Here is a 19,319-nt window from a genome sequence, read left to right on the forward strand (position 1 = left end):
CCATGTACCAGATATTGTTCCAAGTGTTTTAAGTAAATTTAATGTATTCAATTCTCACAGCAACCTTAGGGGGGACATACTATTAGTATCTCCATTTTATAGATGAGGGTTAGAAAAGGTTAGTTAACTTTTCTAAGAGCACATAGCTATTCAAAGTAGAATGTGTGTGCAAATCCAGGCAGCCTGACTCTAGAGTCTGCCATCCTCACCGTCACCTCATGTCTCCCCAGGTTTATGTTTTCCGGGCGTTCTTTTCTAATTTCTCAGGTCTTTCCTCTCCCAAGATGGGAGGAGAAGTAACAGCTAATTTTTTTATTTAGTTAACTTAAATTTTATCATGATTATCTACTGATGATGTGTATGTAGCCAAGATGAGGCCTATATTTTCTTATTTTTATCTGTATAAGCATATATGTACCCATGAAGAAAAGGAAACTTTTCATGTCCAAGTTTGATTAGCAGAAAACCACAATGCAACCCGTTTTGCTTGTTGCAAGCCATCTGTTTGTCCGTGGGCTGAAAACCACACCACTTCCTCTTTACCCTTGTAGTGAGAGCACAGCGTTTGTCACTCGGCGTCTGAGCACCTTCAGTGACAGCACCAGGAAAGGTCTCTACTGGTCCAAATGGCACGCATCCCACCTGTGGCATCTTTCTTTCTCTTTCTGAGTAAGTGTCGGAATTCCACGTGTTTCTCTTGTCACAGGGACCCCGCCACTAACGAGGCTGTTGGATGATGGAACGGGACCATTTGGTCTCTATAGGAAAAACAGTGCCACACATCGCTGGGTTGGTGATTAGTTTTGACTTTTATCTGTGTTGCCAGACCTGCCAGCTTGGCTGGCCCTGCCTTCACCATGTCTTCCAGGGATGGCCTGTCCCTGGAGGTAGTGAGAGGCTTAGCTCTCCAGGCTGAGAGGCGATCTTAAGGTTTACCTGATGTGAGAGCTTGACTAAAGAAGGGTGCCTTGGGGATGTGGTTGGATGGAAAGAAAGGTCATCAGAGTACCTCATCGTTTTTAGGCTAAGCTAAAAGAAGGTTCTAGACCTCCCCTGTGAGCTGAAGTAGGGATTGATTACTCAGGGACTGAGGAAGGGGCAGGGAGATCCACGTGGCTCTGCTGAAGGGCATTGGAGAGACTTAGCTGGCCCACGGGCATTGACACGTGCTGGAACCAAGTAGAGGAAAGGGAAATTTAGAGGTGAATGGGAGAACAGGTGAACGGGGCACGGAATGAAATACAGCAGATAGAGCGGGTAGCAGGTACTTTTGTGGACTGTGGGTTCCTTTAGCGTCCAGTGAAGCCTATGGACCACACCTCAGACTCATTTCTTAAATGCAGAAAACAAAATGCGTAGGATTACAGGGGAAATCCATCATATTGAAATGCAGTTATCAGCACATGTTTAAATTGTGACGTCATTTATTTGCTTCTTTACACATTGTATAACAAGATTTAGAGGTGGTCTATGAACCACCAGACTTCAAAGAGTGATGCGTACGAACGTTTCGAGATATCTGCCACAACTCTAGTGTGATGTGAAAAGAAGATTATCTACAGTTTGTTGTCTACATTCATGACTGAAGGAAGTTTCCATTAAGATTAGCGCAAATAATGCCGTAGGGTTTCTTTTTTTTCCCCACCCACGTTTACGGACCCTTCAATCCCATAAGGAGACCCAAGTTAAGAACTTCTTTAGAGACACTGGACTGAGTTAGCACAGGGACTTGAATGGCTGGGGTGGTAGAGGAACTAGAACTTAATTCGTGTGACCAGGGCTCTGGGTAAAGCATGAAAAGGATGGAGCATTCAGCCAAAGCGATGCTTAATAAACACTGGCCTGAGTTGAAGTGGGCTCGTGTCTCAAGAGACATTGGATAGTGCGAAGTAAGGATCAGATCTGGGGCCTGAGGTGGCCTACAGGGAAATTAGTAGGACCAGCTCCTGGGTGATCAGGGCCGCTAGACTGGCCTGCCAGGTGCTGATGGCCAGGTGGGCGAATGGCATCTTTTGGGGACTGCTGGCTCGTGTGTTCCTTTTTGTCCTGAGTGGGATTCTTAAGTGGGATTCTCAAACTGCTTAGTGTATTTGGAGTGTGTGTTTCGCTTGTGTATAAGGGGAAAATGGATTTATATTGGGATATAATTGGGAATTATATCCCAATATAAATCTATTTATATTGGGAATAAATAGATTTATATTGGGAAGTCAGGCAATTGCAAATTCTCTCTCTCTCTCTCTCTCTCTCTCTCTCTCTCTCTCTCTCTCTCTCTCTCTCTCTCAAGCAGGCTGGAAGGCCTGGGGGAAGAAAAAGTAGTAACCAGTCTCAAAAAGGGGAAGCTAGAAGCTTTTCCTTAACCCATTTAAACAATAACCCAAACTGGGTTATAAATTTTCTTCTTCTAAATTCTGACTCGTCCTCAGCACTAATTTTGTGTAGAACCAGATTTTATGTGAAGAACCCATAAATCAAGAAGGAACTTGAAAACACTTTGCTAGTTGTCATCATAAATTTTGAGGGGGAAACAAAAGAAACAAATTAGCTATCAATTGATCCATTGCATTGTTTAGCAAATATATACTTTGTCCTAATGTATTTTTTTTTTTAAATAATTGTAAGGACTGAGTCATCCTGTTAGAATTTGGTGCTAGATGAGATTATTGTCACGAGTAAATGAGCTCTTGCATTTCGCCCTTAGTTTTGCCTGCCTGATCTGTCACTGCTTACCCTCATGAGCATCCTACAAATAAAGGCCATTACATGGGAGTGTCCCGGGGAGGGGCTTTGTTTGTCTAACTGAGCCCATGTTCATGAAAAAAAAAAAATTAGACTCAATTATGGATGGAAGCTGTCTCAGTCTCCGAACATAAAGGCTCTTTGCATGTGTAAAGAGAAAAAGTTACTTGTATGAGATATTCTCCAGATAGGTTTTGTATAAGATGGAATCATTCGAAGTTGCTCTTTTTTAGGGATCTTTTTATATGGTGACGCCCAATAGCTTCCATTCAGGTAATATTGAAATGGCACATTTGGCAATCCCAGGGATAGTTCTGAAAATAAGTCAATGCATTAGGGAATTCTTCGTGTTTCCAATGGGTGACTCCAGTGTAGTATTAGTGCTGAGCTGTGTGCCCATCCGCCAATAAGACGTTGAGCTGTGGTGCAAAGGTATATAACCCTCTGTGCGTTAGAGGGGAAAGCAATGGGATAGTCTTCCAAGGTACTTCACTCTCTGGGAGGAGGAGAGATATGAACAACATATCCCACGGAGAATATACTTATAATAAGACGCTTCCGCGTATGACCCCAATGCAGAGCCCTGTGAATTGACCTCTGTCAGTCATTCCACCTCAAAAATACCTTCAAAACTTCTGCACTATTTCTTCCGCTTTTCTGAGAAGCCGGGCCATCCCAATCATGTCCTTGACCTCATGGTTCTACGAAGATCTTACTCCGTTCATCCTCCTCTCTCTGGCTTCATCCATCTCTGCCCTCAACTGCTGCTCTGCCCGTAAACGAGCCTGGCACCTATGCCGCCACCCCACCCCCCACCCCCAGACCCTCGCTGCTTCTCTCTTCCCAGCAAGTCTTGCCAGCTGCTCTCTTATTCTTCTCTTTCCCTTCTACGTGAAACTTGAAGTGGTTCTGACCCTTGAAATCTGCTGCTTCTGCTTGATCAGAATCTCTTTTACAAGGATCTCCGCAGATTTCCCTGTCGTCAAACTGAAAGGACTTCCCCCGGCCTTTAGAATCTTCCATGTCTCAGCAGCATTTCTCAGTGCTGACAAGCCCTTTCTCGTCGGAACATTTTGCTTCCTTTGGTTTCCAAGTCACTGTATCCTGGCTGCCCTCTTCTCACCTCCCTGACTCTTCCTTCAGTAGGTTTTGTTCTTCGCCCAGTTCCCAAAATAGAGAGGTTTTCTCGTAGTCTCTCTTCAGCCCTATCCTTATTTCCCTAACACTTCTCCGTACTTATATGTAACTGACTTAATCAGCATCCATAGGCCAGAACTCTCCCTAGTTACAAACAAGCCATGAGAAACCATGGAGACAGCCCGAGATTTGGCATTTGCAAATCCAAGTTCAAGTCTGGCTCAACCATTTCCAAGTTTTGACATTGCTAATTATGGAAATAGCACAGAGTTCTTGAAGGGATGAGATTATACGTATTTTCAAAGGGCTGGTGACTTTAAAGCACAAGTATATACATTTAAATACTTGGCTAGATATCCTTCCTGTGTGTTGCATGATACTCAGATTTAGTACTGCGAAAATAAATGCATTCTCTGCTTTCTCATCCTTGAACACACAACCGTAACTCTCCCCGATATCTTTATTTCTGCTACTAGTACCATTATTCTCCCAGTCACCCTCATAAAACCTGGGAAGCATCTTTGATTTCTTCCTGCTTTCCCTGCCTCCATGCACCCCTGTACCTCCAAACCTCCAAGACACTGAAAAACTATACATTTTATCACCTCCGTGGCTCTTCAATTGTAGTCCCTTTCTTTCCATTCCTATTGCCTCATCCCTTCTCTCCTGGGTTACTCCAATTACCTGATGTCTGTTTCTAATTTTCATCATCCTACACACAGTTGTCGGGTTAATTTTCCTAAGAGCTTTCAAACATTTTCAGTAGATTCCCCATTGCCTAATTAATCAAGTTCAAACATTTAATCATGATAGTCAAGGCTTTCATTCTCTGGATTTCCTATGCAATCTTACACCCTTCTATTAACGCTTCCCTAATCTAACTGATTACTCCCTGTTTCCTGAACAAGTCTTTGGGTTCTTGATCTTACATTCTTTGTCACGAAGTCTCCTCACCTAGAAGCCCCTGTCTCCCCCCTTAAATTGTCATAATTTTTCCAATTCTCCACAGTTCATTTCTAATACTATCTCTTTCATAAACCTGACCTCTTTTCCTCCCCAAAATATGTCATCGCTGCTTCCTTCAAATTTCTCAGAGCACTTCTATCACATCTCTCGGTGAGGCCTATCACCCTACATGACTGAAAAATAAAATATAGAAGTCAGAGATTATCCCAAGCTCATCTTCACATCTTGGTTGTTGAAGCATCAGAAATACTGTAAGTGTTTGAATAAATATTTATTGAACTGGCAAAAAAAAAAAAAAAAAAAAAGCAGTAGAAAAACGAAGTGCTAGTTTTCACCGTAAAACATTTCAAATGTGGTACCTACCTCTCCGAAAAGTCATGGAAAATGTTGAAGACGTGTGGTGTAACTACCAAAAACAACATTTGGAAACACGCCCTGATATAAACAGGTTAGTGATACCTCAGAAACCACATTTTAAAAGACATTTTTATTGTGAAATATAACACACAAGAACAGTTAATAAAATATAAATGTACAATTTAACAAATAAGTAAAAAGTACAAACCATGTAATCACGACCCACGTCGAGAAGTAGGAAATTGTGAGAAGCCTGGAACCACCCATCCGTCCTGCCATATGCCCCACACCAATCACAACCCTCCCCGCCACAATCCCTTTTCTGACTGTTGTGATAACACTTCCTAGCTTTTCTTTTTTAAACAAAATGTTTGTACCCCTTATGTTTGCGTCACTAAACAATTCAGTGTAGGGTTGCCTGTTTTAAAACTTTACAAAGAGAAAACTCCTATATACAGTCAAAAAGATTCAAAAGTATTTTACATTTTTTATTAAACACGATCATCCATATTTTTGCAACTCATTCTATTTCCTCCACTTTCATTTCTGTATATTCCGTTTTCTGAGGGTACCAGAGTTTCTCTGTTCTTCTGTTGATGGACATATGGATGGTCTCTGGTTTGGAGGCTGTAATGAACAGTACAGCTATGGATATTCTTTTACGTGTAACCTAGTGTACAGTACACACATTTCTCAAAGATACATGCCTAAGACTGGCATTGCTGAAAATGTTTTAAATAGCCTCTGTAGTATAATATTTTGGTAAGTAATAATTTAAATTTTTCTCAGATGGTCTAACGTCTATTCCTAGATATAATTCAAATATATCATCTTAATTGGGATTTATGAATGCATTAGCACATTTTAAATTATTACTGGAAGTGTGTGTGGTTGGTTGGCTGTTTGTTTTTCAGTTTTGCACTGAGCACACACGTGCAATTTTTAGTTGACTGTCTCAGATAACTACTTACCGCTCCTGCCCACTTTTTTGTAGGCCCCTTTCTATCACAGTTGTTTGTATTCCAAAATTTCCTGTACTCAGACTTATCCTGGTCTCTGTGATGTCATTTTCCTTTTCTGTGACTGTTTTTTTCATTCCCGTCTCCCTTGCTATTTGTCCTGTAGAGTCATAAAACTTAGCAGATGCTCTGTCTTTCATATCTTCTCCTGAACCTCATTCTGTTCATTCCTTCACAGTAGCACCCGCTCCCTGGGGGACGCTTCTGATGTCTTTCCACCCCATCGTCCCCTTCCACTGGGCCCTTGGTTTCCCATGAAAGATCTAGCTCACCCTGGTGGCATCTCTGTCGTTTGTTCTCTCTGTGACACGAAATAAAGTAGCCTTTAATGTTAACCCAAGCACATACATTTTAATTTCTGAAGAACGCTTGCAAATGTGTATGTTAGAGGAAATGTTGCTCTTTAATAATGTTTTCTCCTTTAAATCTAATACCTGAGATTGGTCCCAACAGGAGACATCCTATAGTGGTCGACTGAAAATCTGCGGTAAGAGAGGAACTCAAGTAAATTCTGATTCCAGATCCTACTGGACTTGGCAGCCATCTTTATGAAACTTCAATAAAGCTGTAGTAGCTCTTTAAAAAAAAAAAAAAATTGCATGCTAATGTAATCGCCAAGGTTGCCGGTTCAATCCCCGCCATGGGCCACTGTGAGCAGCGACCTCCTTAAAAAAAAAAAGTCACAAAACTAACAAACCTCCACAGTATAGAAAGGAAGTGCTACTGTCTCTCCAGGTGCTAATTTTAGCTAGTGGTACATCAGACCTGGTCAGGAGCTACAAATAGTTACAATCGATCAGCAAGAAAAAAGCACAGCCCTGTGGGCAGTGCTGGAGACTGGCCTCTCTAGCAGTCACTCTTGTGAGAACAGGCACCCAGGAATTTGAGGCTTGAGGAAGTAGATGCTGAATTTTCCAATAGAAATAGCATAAAGGTGAATTATCATATATTGTATTTACTTTAAAAGAAGTGCACTTCAATAAGCAGATAGGTTGTTTGGTAAGGGCCGTATTCCTTAAAAAAAACCTGTTTTTTAAGGGACTAGAGATTACGATGGAAGTTATAAAAGAACAATTAACTCATCAAGCCATTCCACTGCTCCTCAGCCTGAAGAGGTGTTGCACGTGTGAGTTGGTGATAGCTAATAACCTGCGATCCAATTTACTAGAATTGTGATACAGGGAGCTACATAAGGCAGCACCCTGGGAACCGGAGCACTAATCTATTTTTATTCCCCTTTCTTTCTCCTGCTTGCAAGCTAAGCTCAGCTTTGGCCAGAGAGAAGTAACAGTTCAGAAAGGACCGCTTGTTAGAGCAGAAGGCTACCCCATCAGCATCGGCTGCAATGTAACTGGCCACAAGGGGCCTTCCGAGCAGCATTTTCAGTGGTCTGTGGAGCTAGCGACAGCCCCGACCCAAAATGTCCAGATCATTAGCACGAAGGATGCCACCTTCACTTACGCAGTGTATGCACAGCGGGTACGAAATAGGGAAATCGACATCCAGAGGGTCCAGGGCAACTCCGTCTTCTTGCACATCTCCAAGCTCCAGATGGAGGATTCTGGCGAGTATGAGTGTGACACACCAAACACTGATGGAAAATACTATGGGAGTTACAGTGCAAAGACTCATCTAACCGGTAAGTTGTCTACCCTCCTCAGCTAGCCAGCCTAAGACGCCAGAGTCTCTATCAATCACAATGCTTTACATTCTGACATGGTTTATGTTGTGCTGTTTGCTTTGACAAAAGAGCCCCCTACCCGTCTGGGCATTTTGGAGATTTGTCGCAAATAGGTGTCCCATGTTCTCTAAAACTCTCCGTTCATTTTCCCAGTCATCTTTGCCCTGAGGACTGAGCTAGCACGTGGTCTTCCCAAGGCCTTGCCCACAGCTATCCAAAGGTTGATAATAGCAGCAGCATCAGACAAAGCCTAGAGCGGTCTCCCCATGTAATGTCTCCTCTTGGAGGCAGAACATTAATTCGCTAAGAGAGCAGGTATTAAAATCATAGATGGTAAGTCATTCACTTAGAAATGCTTATTTTCAAACTACCATTCTCTAGCGTATTTACCCAAAAGGAGAGAGTCATCGTTCTTGCAATGACCATTTTGTCCCTTTGCCTAGAATATCTTATCACCCCCTTTTCAGCTTAGCAAACTCCTACATATACTTCAGAACCCGGTTTAGATATTACCTACACTGTGAAACCGGTCCGGACTATCTCAGGCAAGTATTTCCCTCTTTGTTTCCCCTTGAAGCTCCGCTCACACCACTCTTCTTAGCACTCACTCAGTGTACGTGGTAATTGGCTACTTCTCTGGCTCTCTCCTACCTTACCCGGAGCTCCGTGAGAAGAGAATGTTTATCTCAGCCCCTTGCACAGTAACTAGCCATGACTGGATGCTCAATAAGTATTCATTGGTTAAATCTAACTGTCGCTTTCACGTAAGCTTAGGCTGTGTGATTTCTTTTGAGGAAGGAGAGAATGGTAGGGTAATAGGGTGGTGGTTATCATAAATTTGGTAAGGGTTGCATTTGGCTCTGAAGGATAGATTATAACAGATTATTTCAGAGCTCTGTTTTTTTTATTGTTATTTTATTTATTTACTTTATTATTATTTTTATTAGTTTCAGGTATACAAAACAATGTACTAGTTAGACATTTACACCCCTCAAAAAGTGATAAGCCCCTCCCCCAATCTACCCCTCTGACATGTATACAGCTGTTACAATTCCACTGACTCTATTCCCTATACTGTACTCTACATCCCATGACTATATATATATATTAAATTATAGTTGACATTCAGCATTATTCAGCTTCAGTTTCAGGTGTATAGTGCAGTGGTCAGGCATCTACATGGTCCACGAAGTGGTCTCCCTAATAAGACAAGTGCCCATCTGACACCCTGCAAAATCTTTACAACATTATGGATTATATTCCCCAAACTGGCTTTCACATCCCCTTGGTAATATTGTGGTTACCAATTTGTGCTGTCTAATCCCCTCACCTTCTCCCTCATCCCCACCCCATCCCATCTAGCAACCCTCAGTTTTTTCTCTACATCTCTGAAAACAGAATAAATGAGCAAACTAAACAGAAATAGTCTCAGAGATATAGAACTCTGTTTTATAAAGGAGCAGGTTAAGGCCCCGGGAAGGGAAGTGACTTGCTCCAGTTCATGTAGTCAAATAGGGACAGATTTAGGATCAGAATCTAGGTCTTCTGGTGCCCAGTGCGTTTCCCCTTTAAATACTCTGTGTCTGAGTACCTAAATTGGTTACAGTCGATGCTAAAAATGTAAAGTCAGGGTCGCTACATCAGTGAGCCATTAGCTTTGCCAAGTTGCATAAACTGTGTTTACATAGATGCAAGGTTCCCGTTGCCAATAGGGAAAGCATATGGCTAGGAAAGCATACAACTAGTGAAAAAGCAACTCAAAGTGTGTGCTTTACAGATGGTGGGTCAGGGTGCCATCTTTATCTAAGGAGGCAAGTCTGACAGGTACGGGGCCAGTCGATTATCATCATTCCTTTGCTTCCAGTCATTCCAGATACCCTCTCTGCCACCATGAGTCCCCAGACTCTCAGTAAGGATGAAGGTGACCCATTAGAACTTACCTGTGAAGTCGCCAAAGCCACAGCTCAACATACCCACCTGTCTGTCACCTGGTACCTGATGCGGGATGGAAAAAGAAGTCAAGCCATGGAGATTATTTCCCTCTCCAAAGATTTTATGTTGATTCCTGGGCTCGCGTATACAGAGAGGGTCGCGGCTGGTGACGTGCGGCTGGATAAGCTGGGGGCCACTGCCTTCAGGCTGTCCATCGGGCACCTGCAGCCCTCAGATCAAGGCCAGCTGTTCTGTGAGGCCAAGGAATGGATTCAGGATCCAGATGAAAGCTGGACTTGCATCGCGAAAAAGCAGACAGAGCAAACAACTCTGTGGATCCAGCCAGCAGGTAATTATCTTCTCAGGAAATTCATTAGTATGCTGGTCGTGGGTATGTATGGGATCACTTTTTGTTTTCCTAACCTTTTGTTGAATCTTTAAAAAAAAAAAATCATTCAGAAAACTTAGGGGAATTTTATTTTGGGGAAGCATAAAGGAAGACCTTCCATTTGGGCGCTGTCCACAGGAAGCTTTGTATGGGATAAGACTTGTTGAATGGTTAGATGGATGCCACAAGCCATGCATGGAAATAGTTTTGCTACCACTTTCGCCAGGCTCTGCAAGGAACCTGAGCCTCAGACATCCTAAATGCTCTGCCTAAGGTCGCCCAGCTGCTGAGAGGTGGGGCTGGGACAGGTGTGTCACCGCAGATACCTGGGCCTCAGAGTAGCTGCAGTTTCCTGTGTAAAAGTCTTGTCTGAGTGGTGGGATTTCCTTCCACCTGGTCCCTTTTTCAACTTGGAATGGTGTCACGCTTCGTGGTCCATTGGCATTTCATCAGAGTGAACAGAAAGCCTCAGCTGTCATTCCTGGTCTCTCTATATAGGCGTTGGTCCAATAAGAAGAGGTCGCTAACACCACATATATGCATGCTAATGGCACCGATCCAGGGGTGGCTCAGTGAAATTTTCTCTTTTTTTTAAGGAGGTGTGTTATCTATTCCATTAAAAATTGTCGTGTTGGCCTTCAGTGTCCAAGTCACACTCAGTGAGTTTCATGGGGACACATCACATGTGCTTTTTTTCCTCTCAATTTTTTTCAATGGAAAACAGTCTTAATTTTTATTTATTTATTTGACAAATAAAAATTGTATATATTTAAGGTGTACCACATGCTGTTTTGATATACATATGCATTGTGAAATGATTCCCACGATCAAACTAATGAACACATCCCTCACCTCACATAGTTACCTTGTGTGTGTGTGCGTGTCTGGTGAGAACACTCAAGATCTACTCTTTCAGCAAATTTCAAGCATACGACAGTCTTATCAACTGCAGTCACCGTGCTGTACATTAGATCTCCAGAACTTATTCATCCTGCATAACTAACAGTTTGTACGCCATGATCAACGGCTCCCCGTTTCCCCACTCTCCCCAACCCCTGGCAACCATCATTCTACTCTCTGCTTCGCTGAGGTCAACATTTTTAGATTCCACATATAAGTGAGATCCTACAGCATTTGTCTTTCTGTGTCTGGCTTATTTCACTTAGCATAATGTCCTCCAGGTTGATCCACTTTTTTTTTTTTTTAAATGGCAGGATTTCCTGTTTTCTCATGGCTAAATAATATTCTATTGAAAAAAAATATATATATATGTGTGTGTGTGTATATATATATATATATATATATATATATATATATATATATATATATCATGTTTTCTTTATCTGTTTATCCATCTATAGACACTTAGGTTGTTTCCATATCTTGGCTATTATGAATTGTGAATGTGGGAATGCAAATAGCTCTTTGAGATACTGATATCGTTTCCTTTGGGTATGTACCTAGAAGTGGAATTGCTGGATTATGTGGTAGTTCTGTTTTTAATTTTTGAGAAACCTCCATACTGTTTTCCATAGTGGCTGCAACAATTTACCTTCCCACTAAGTGCACAAGCGTTCCCTTTTCTCCACATCCTCGCCAACACTTGTTCTATTTGTCTTTTTAGCAATAGCATTCATTTCTAATAGATGTAAGAATGTAATATCTCATGGTTTTAATTTGCATTTTCCTGATGATTAGTGACGTGGAGCATCTTTTCAGATACTTGTTGGCCATTTGTATGTCTTCTTTTAGGGAATGTCAATTCAGGTTTTTTGCCCATTTTTTTAAATCAAGTAATTTGTTTTTTTGCTATTGAGTTGTGTGAGTTCCTTATATATTTTGGATAGTAACCCCTTGTCAGATCTATGGTTTGCAAATATTTTCTCCCATTTTGTAGACTGTCTCTTCATTCTGTTGATTATTACTTTTGCTGTGCAGAAGCTTTTTAGTTTGATGCAATCTCACCTGTCTATTTTTGCTTTTGTTGTTCTGTGCTTTTAAGGGGTGAAAAAAAATTATTGCCCAAACTAGTATCCAGGAGCTTTTCCCTGTATTTCCTTCTAGTAGTTTTACAGTTTTAGGTCTTACATTTAAGTCTTTACTATTATTTGAGTTGATTTTTGAAGTGTGGTATGAGTTAACTATTCAACTTCATTCCTTTGCATGTGGCTCGCCAGTTTTCTCAGCACCATTTATTGAAGAGACTGTCTTTTCCCCACTGTGTGTTCTTGGCACTTATCCAAAATCCATTGACGTAGATATGTGGATTTATTTCTGGGCTCTGGATTCAGTCCTGTTCGTCTCTATGTCTATTTTTATGTCAGTACCATACTGTTTTTATTACTGTAGGTTTGTAATATATTTTGAAATCAGTAAGTGTGATAGCTCCAGCTTTGTTCTTGCTCAAAATTGCTTTGGCTATTCAGGGTCTTTTGTGGTTCCATATAAATTTTAGGGTTGTTTTTTCTATTTCTGTAAAAAAAAAGAAATGCCATTAGACTTTTGATAGGTATTGCATTGAATCTGCAGATTGCTTTGGGTGGTCTGGACATTTTAACAATAGTAATTCTTCCAACACATAAACACAGGATATCTTTCCATTTATTTGTGTCTTCTTCAATTTCTTTCAATGTTTTATACTTTTCAGTATATAGATTGTTCACCTCCTTGGTTAAATTTATTCCTAAATATTTTCTTCTTTTTGATGCTATCGTAAATATGATTTTTCTTAATTTTTTCTGATACTTTATTATTAGTGTATAGAAATGCAGCTAATTTTTTGTATGTTAATTTTGTATCCTTCAGTTTTACTGAAACTGTTTATTAGTTTTAACAGTTCTTTTTTTTTTTTTTTTTAGTAGAGTCTTTTGGGGTGTCTACATACCAGACCATGTCATCTGCAAGCAGAGATGATTTTACTTCTTTTTTTTTTTTTCTGATGTGGATGCCTTTTATTTCTTTTTCTGACTAATCGCTCTGGCTAGGACTTCCGGTCCTATGTTGACTAGAAGTGGTGAGAGTGGTCATCCTTGTCTCACTCCTGACCTTAGAGAAAAAGCTTTTCGCTATTAAGAATGATGTTAGCTGTAGGCTTGTCATGTATCACATGTGCTTTTAACTTAGAAAAATTCCAGTGGATGATCTCAGGCAAAAAAATAGAGTAAGAAATCACACTTTATAGTAATTCAACATAGTATAAAATATTTTATATTTTTTATTTAAAAAGATACATTACTGTATACTTTATAGATCTATGCATACATCCTGCTTAATAGGATTGCATTCAGAGAACATGGATGCTATTCTCTCTGTGTGATTTAAGAAATAGTCAAGGGCATTTTTGGTTCTAGACCTTTCTTTGGCTTACCTACCCCTGAGAACTGAATTGAATCCTCCCATGAAATTCAATCCCTGTAAACAGAGGGTGTCATCTGTCTCTGGTACTGAAAGGATAGATGCAGAGGCCTCTCTAAATACCTGCTTTGCTTTTGTTTCCTAGTGAGAGATTTCCAAATCAACATCAGGGCGAACAGCACATTTATCGCAGGAAAACCCTTAGAACTGGTTTGCCACGTAGTGGGCAGTGGCCGGGACCCACAGCTTCAGGGTTTTTGGTTCTTCAATGATAATGAAATGGCTTTTATTGATGCTGGTGGAGTTCTGGTCCTGAAGAAAGACTACAAAGAGAGAGCAAGTCAAGGACAACTCCAGGTTTCAAAGTTAAGCCCCAAGACTTTCTCTCTCAAGATCTTCGCTGCGGGCCCAGAGGACGAAGGAACCTACAGCTGTGCAGTGGCAGAGGTGGCAAGAACTCAGATGGGCTCCTGGCATGTGCTTCAGAGAAAGCAGTCACCAGACAGCTATGTAAACCTGAGGAAGCCAGCAGGTATGTGAAGTCGGGACCAGACATGATTGCGCTTGCGCTGCTGTCAGACCCTGTCCTTTATAAATGCAGGATGCCATCGTGGACACGTGGGGGTCTCCTGAAGAGTCAGGTGTCAATCACTTCACTTAGAGAGGAAGTAAAGGAAAGCACCCAAACTAGCAGAAGAGCTGAGTCCCATTCGTAAGCCATTAAATGGGTCATGACCACGGACATCACCACTTCTCTACACCTCAGCTTCCTCAGATGTAAAATAATGATATACAATTAGCTTGCCCTTAAGTCCCTTCTTGCTGTCTTAGCACCTTTGATGTTATTTGTCGTTAGTCCTAATTTTTATACGTTGAGTTTTCTTCAAGCAGAGAACACCTTTAATAATGAAGCCCTCTGTCTTTTTGCTGTTGTTGTTTATGCGATGTGAGTAGAAAATGCTCCACTTTGCCTCCTTCCTGGGGAATAAGCACCCGCATTACACCCCTGCATGCCTCCGACATCTTTCAGATGCCTTTTGTCTATCCTCTGTTATTTTAACTTGATACAGGGGATGATACTAAGTCTTAATTCTGCATCAAAGCATGGCTCAGAATAAGGAATGAAGAGGGACGTGATAGTGGGCAGACTGTTTCCTATATTTTGCTGTGATGTGATAAGAAACCTGTCCACATAGGTCTGAATATCTGTAGGCATGAAACTGGAAAAGCCACTCAGCTCTCATTTAGTTTATGAAGGTTGGGTGACCTTAAACATGCATGAATAATCAGTGCTTTTCGAGTGGAAAGAAAACAGACAAATCCACAGCTAATACCTTCATCTGTAGGTATCTGCGGGGTATTGGTTGCAGGACCCCCTATGGATACCGAAATCTACTGATCCCCAAGCCCTTATATAAAATGGCATAGCGTTTGCACGTATCCTCCTATATACTCTAAATCATCTTTAGATTACTTATAATACCTAATACAATGTAAACAGTTGCTATTTGTATTGTTTTGCTGTTGTTCTACTGCATTGTTTAGGGAATAATGACAAGAAAAAAAAAGTCTGCACATGCTCAATACAGATGCAACCATCGTAGGCCTAACTACATAGTACACGTCTGCAACTTGTAACTTTTTTTGGTAATATTTTTAGTCAGATGCAAAACCGTGGTTATGCAGGGCTGACCTTATTGGGATTTTCTGGGCTGAGTATTAAATTCAAAGTCTAGAAAGATTAACTTGCCCCAAAACAAAAACAAACTACTCATTTCTCATTGGAGGCATCTCCAAAGATAGATACATTTCCCTTTTGTGCTGTTTTTCGTTACCCCATTTGCTAGGAAGGAGTGAACACACAGAAGCTTTGGCCTAGAGTGGCAAGCCAGGGCATGCGATGGTGTTAGTTTCCACAGTAAACATTTGGCCTAACTTTCTAGGAATCAAGAAAAACTGGGTAGGCAGTTTGCATACTGACCCAGAGCTAAGTCTCTGCTTTGCGCATTTCAATCTTCCCTGGAACATATCTGTGACCTTTCTTGAACTTGGTGCATGGGAATTTGTGCCAAAGGGACCTGAAGGTGTGCTTCTTGGCACACAGATCACAAGCCTTTCAGTGGGGGGAGGTCTTCCAAAGCTAAAAATAGTTGTTTGTGTAGGCTGGGGACCAAACTGGGCCTCATATGTAGACACAGAAAAAGTTCTTGGCCAATTTGTTAAGGAGCCTGTTGAGCATTCAGTTTTGAAAGTCAAACCGTTGTACCTGAAATACGAGCAGTTATTCTATGAAAGTTTTTTTTTTTTTTTTTTTTTTTTTTAAAGATTTTATTGGGGAAGGGGAACAGGACTTTATTGGGGAACAGTGGGTACTTCCAGGACTTTTTTCCAAGTCAAGTTGTCCTTTCAGTCTTAGTTGTGGAGGGCACAGCTCAGCTCCAGGTCCAGTCGCCGTTGCTAGTTGCAGGGGGTGCAGCCCACTATCCCTTGTGGGACTCGAGGAATTGAACCGGCAACCTTGTGGTTGAGAGCCCACTGGCCCATGTGGGAATCGAACCGGCAGCCTTCGGAGTTAGGAGCACGGCGCTCTAACTGCCTGAGCCACGGGGCCGGCCCCTCTATGAAAGTTTTAAACAAAATACTGTGAATGTGAAACTTACCCACACTGAGTAAGTTTAATACTTCTCACCGAGAGGCAGGAATGACCACAGTGAACTAGGGAAACCTCATTTTGTTGGGGAAAAAGAAAATGATGTTGGTTGAAATTAATCGTAACGGTTATCTTGGAGTACTGAGACGATAAGTATCATTTTCTAATTTCTAAACTTCAGTTACGAATCTATTTTTAACTTGAAAAAAAATTAAGTATAATTATGCCTCTCCTGCCCAAAATTAGGAAGCAGGTTTGCGTATAAAGTATTTGTGGACCTCGTTCTTCATTCTGCCTTTGTCACTTACATACATGCAGTAGTGGAAGAAGAAATTCCTTCTTCCGCAGGAAAGAATGGCTTGCAAATGCGTTTAGATCCTATATAGATTTCTAATGCCAGTTCTCTTGTGCTTTTCTCTTTTGGCTTTGAACTACCTCTGCTTTCCCTAAGTGCCTATTATTACTACTCATGCTAATAGCTAACCTTTCCTGGGTGCTTTTCCTCTCCAGCCAGGCTAAGTCCGTTGCTTGTGCCATTTGCTTAGTCCTCTCAACAGTGCAATAAGGGTCGGGGGGGCGCTATTATTACCCCTATAGTTACAGGAAAGAAAATTGAGGCTCAAAGAGGTCAACTGTGTTGCCAAAGATAATTCTGACTCCAGGGACCTTGGCCTTAAGCGTGAGGCTGGGCTGCGTCCAATGCATGAGCTCCTGAGGTGTCTTTGCCTTGTCTGCAAAGCACCTGGGACAAGGCCTTGCCCAGGAAGTGTTTGTTGAAGGAATGTCTGCATTTCTACACATCTTGAATTTCCCATCCCTTATCCATCAGGTTTACATTTATAGTTTTACACTGTAGTTCAGATAAAAGAAGGATCTTCCTTCAAACAACAGCATATATATATATTACGTGTGTATCTATATATACATATATATAATATATATGTATATATACATACACACACACACATACACTCATACACACACACATAATTGTTTTTAATGGTAGTATTGTGAACAGAAATCTGGTTTAACAATATTAAATTTAACAATTTCCCTGTTCAAAACACATACTAATTAGGGAAAGCTAAGGAGGGAGAGGAAGGTCATTTTGAACTGTGAAAGTCTGAATTCCGAAAAACTAAAAATTTCGTAAACACGGCTTCACTACACCCACCCTAGTTAATCTAACAAAATCTTGCCAGATGTTTTCCCAACTAGATGTTCTTAAGGAATGGCTGACTCAACAAGTCACTAAAATTGAGGGCAGATTACACATTGTTTCCATGTCCATCAGTTCTCCTGATATTCTTTCTGCTGTCTTGTTTCCATTATTTAAGTGTTGAGCAAGTATTTTTTTCTTTCTGGGAGTAGGGCGGGCATAAACAACTTGACTGGTCACAAACAAGTCAATTCCTAATTAATGAGCTGTCACCGTGTTTTAGAAAATTTGTCATTGACTTGAAATACTTTTTTCTTCTAAAATCTGTGATCCACAGCAAGAAGTGTGGCCGTGTCCACCATGGACGGGCAGCAAGCCGTGTGGGAAGGAGAGGCACTGACCCTTGTCTGCCAGGTAGATGGAGCAGAGAGTCTGCTGTCTGTGAACTGGTGGCACATCCCACAGGACCAGACACAGCCAGAGTTTGTGGTTGGCATGGAGCAGGATGGCACCGTGCAGCTGGGTGCCTCCTACAGGAAACCCAAGAATCACGCCAACGTAAGGCTGGAGAAAAGGGTCTGGAGCACCTTCCAGCTGGAGATCATGCCCACTTCTGTCACAGACAGTGGCACATATGAGTGCAGAGTGTCTGAGAAGACCCAGAAGCCGGCCGGAGAGCTGAGCTGGACTCAGAAGTTGTCCGTCACTGTGAAATCTCTACGTAAGTGTCAAAGAAATCCTTGTTTCAACTTGCATATATCATCAGCACCTTCCTTTTGTGGTGGAATTTGTGTGTGTCATCCTGAATCCCCTCCTTAGGATATGTGTGCCCCGGGACACAGAGCATAATCTCTGGCTCCCACGTCTGCCAACTCATCTCTAAAATTCACTCATTTTTATAAAGATCATCTAATTTAGGGTGCAACCTGTACGTTGCCATTCAAAAATCCTATGAATTGGGGTAGACTTATTATAGAAGAGATATGTCGAGTAGAGCTGAGCCTCAGACACTCGGGCTTTTTTGACAGCTGCGGCCCTGGGATTAGAGTCTCTTTAGCACGTACACAAGAGTGTACTGAACCCATGAGTGGGGGTAAGGGAAGGAGGCCAGCCACTGGCGCTCCCTCCACCCACTCAGTAGCAGCTGTCTAAGCAGCGGACTGGAGAAACACTGCCTGTTTGTTGTCGCTGCTGACAACCCTTGGAGAAGCGGGTCAACTTTGGAAAACTGAGGTCAGAATTCAGGACAGACTGTCCTGCAAATCAATTGTTAGCCCCTCAAATACTTGCTATTCCCAGTAGTATTTGAATGCATGGTTCCATGTAAAGAGGTGGTGACTAGGAAAAGTCTGGCAGTCCTGTACTTTGACTTGATAAGCATACTGGAAATTGTGTTTCGCATTCCTGCCCACAGAGTCAAGTTTACAAGTTAACCTGATGAGCCGTCAACCACAAGTGACATTAACCAACCCCTTTGACCTGTCCTGCACCGTGAAGGCTGGTTACTCTGACCTCAAGGTCCTACTCACTGTGACATGGCAGTTCCAGCGAACTGGGTCTCAAGTCTTTCAACAACTTATCCGAATCACCCATAATGGCACTATCGAGTGGGGGGATGTTCCAACCCAGTTCCAAAAGAAGACGAAAGTTTCACAGTCTCCATTTCTTTCTCAACTCCTAATCCACGATGCCACGGAGGAAGAGGCGGGAATGTATCGGTGTAAAGTGGAAGTTTATGACAGAAATTCCCTACACACAAGTGGCTCTGCGAGGGCTTCTGCCAGCTCTCACCCACTCAGCATAGCTGTCACTTTACCAGGTAATTGCCACTTGAAATGAATCCCTGCTTTAAAAAAACAAACAAAAACAAAAAATTCCTCTTGTTTTGGGTAAGTTATAGAATTGAAGCATAAAATATCTTCTCCCTGTGTTTGTAC

At 41.7% G+C, this 19,319-nt stretch overlaps 1 protein-coding gene across 1 annotated transcript in view; it reads left to right on the forward strand.

Annotated features, from left to right (window-relative positions):
• The first annotated feature begins 535 nt into the window (after window positions 1-535).
• CD101 (CD101 molecule) overlaps window positions 536-19,319 on the forward strand; it is a 34,863-nt gene continuing 16,079 nt past the window's right edge. The window contains exons 1-6 of the mRNA XM_019730611.2: window positions 536-669; window positions 7,477-7,857; window positions 9,764-10,180; window positions 13,719-14,105; window positions 17,720-18,103; window positions 18,797-19,201. Of these exons, the coding sequence (XP_019586170.2) occupies window positions 627-669; window positions 7,477-7,857; window positions 9,764-10,180; window positions 13,719-14,105; window positions 17,720-18,103; window positions 18,797-19,201 (2,017 nt within the window). The 5' untranslated portion in view covers window positions 536-626. The remainder of the gene's footprint in view (window positions 670-7,476; window positions 7,858-9,763; window positions 10,181-13,718; window positions 14,106-17,719; window positions 18,104-18,796; window positions 19,202-19,319) is intronic.

Source organism: Rhinolophus sinicus, linkage group LG14 (genome assembly GCF_036562045.2).
Source record: "Rhinolophus sinicus isolate RSC01 linkage group LG14, ASM3656204v1, whole genome shotgun sequence".
Lineage (NCBI taxonomy): Eukaryota > Metazoa > Chordata > Mammalia > Chiroptera > Rhinolophidae > Rhinolophus > Rhinolophus sinicus.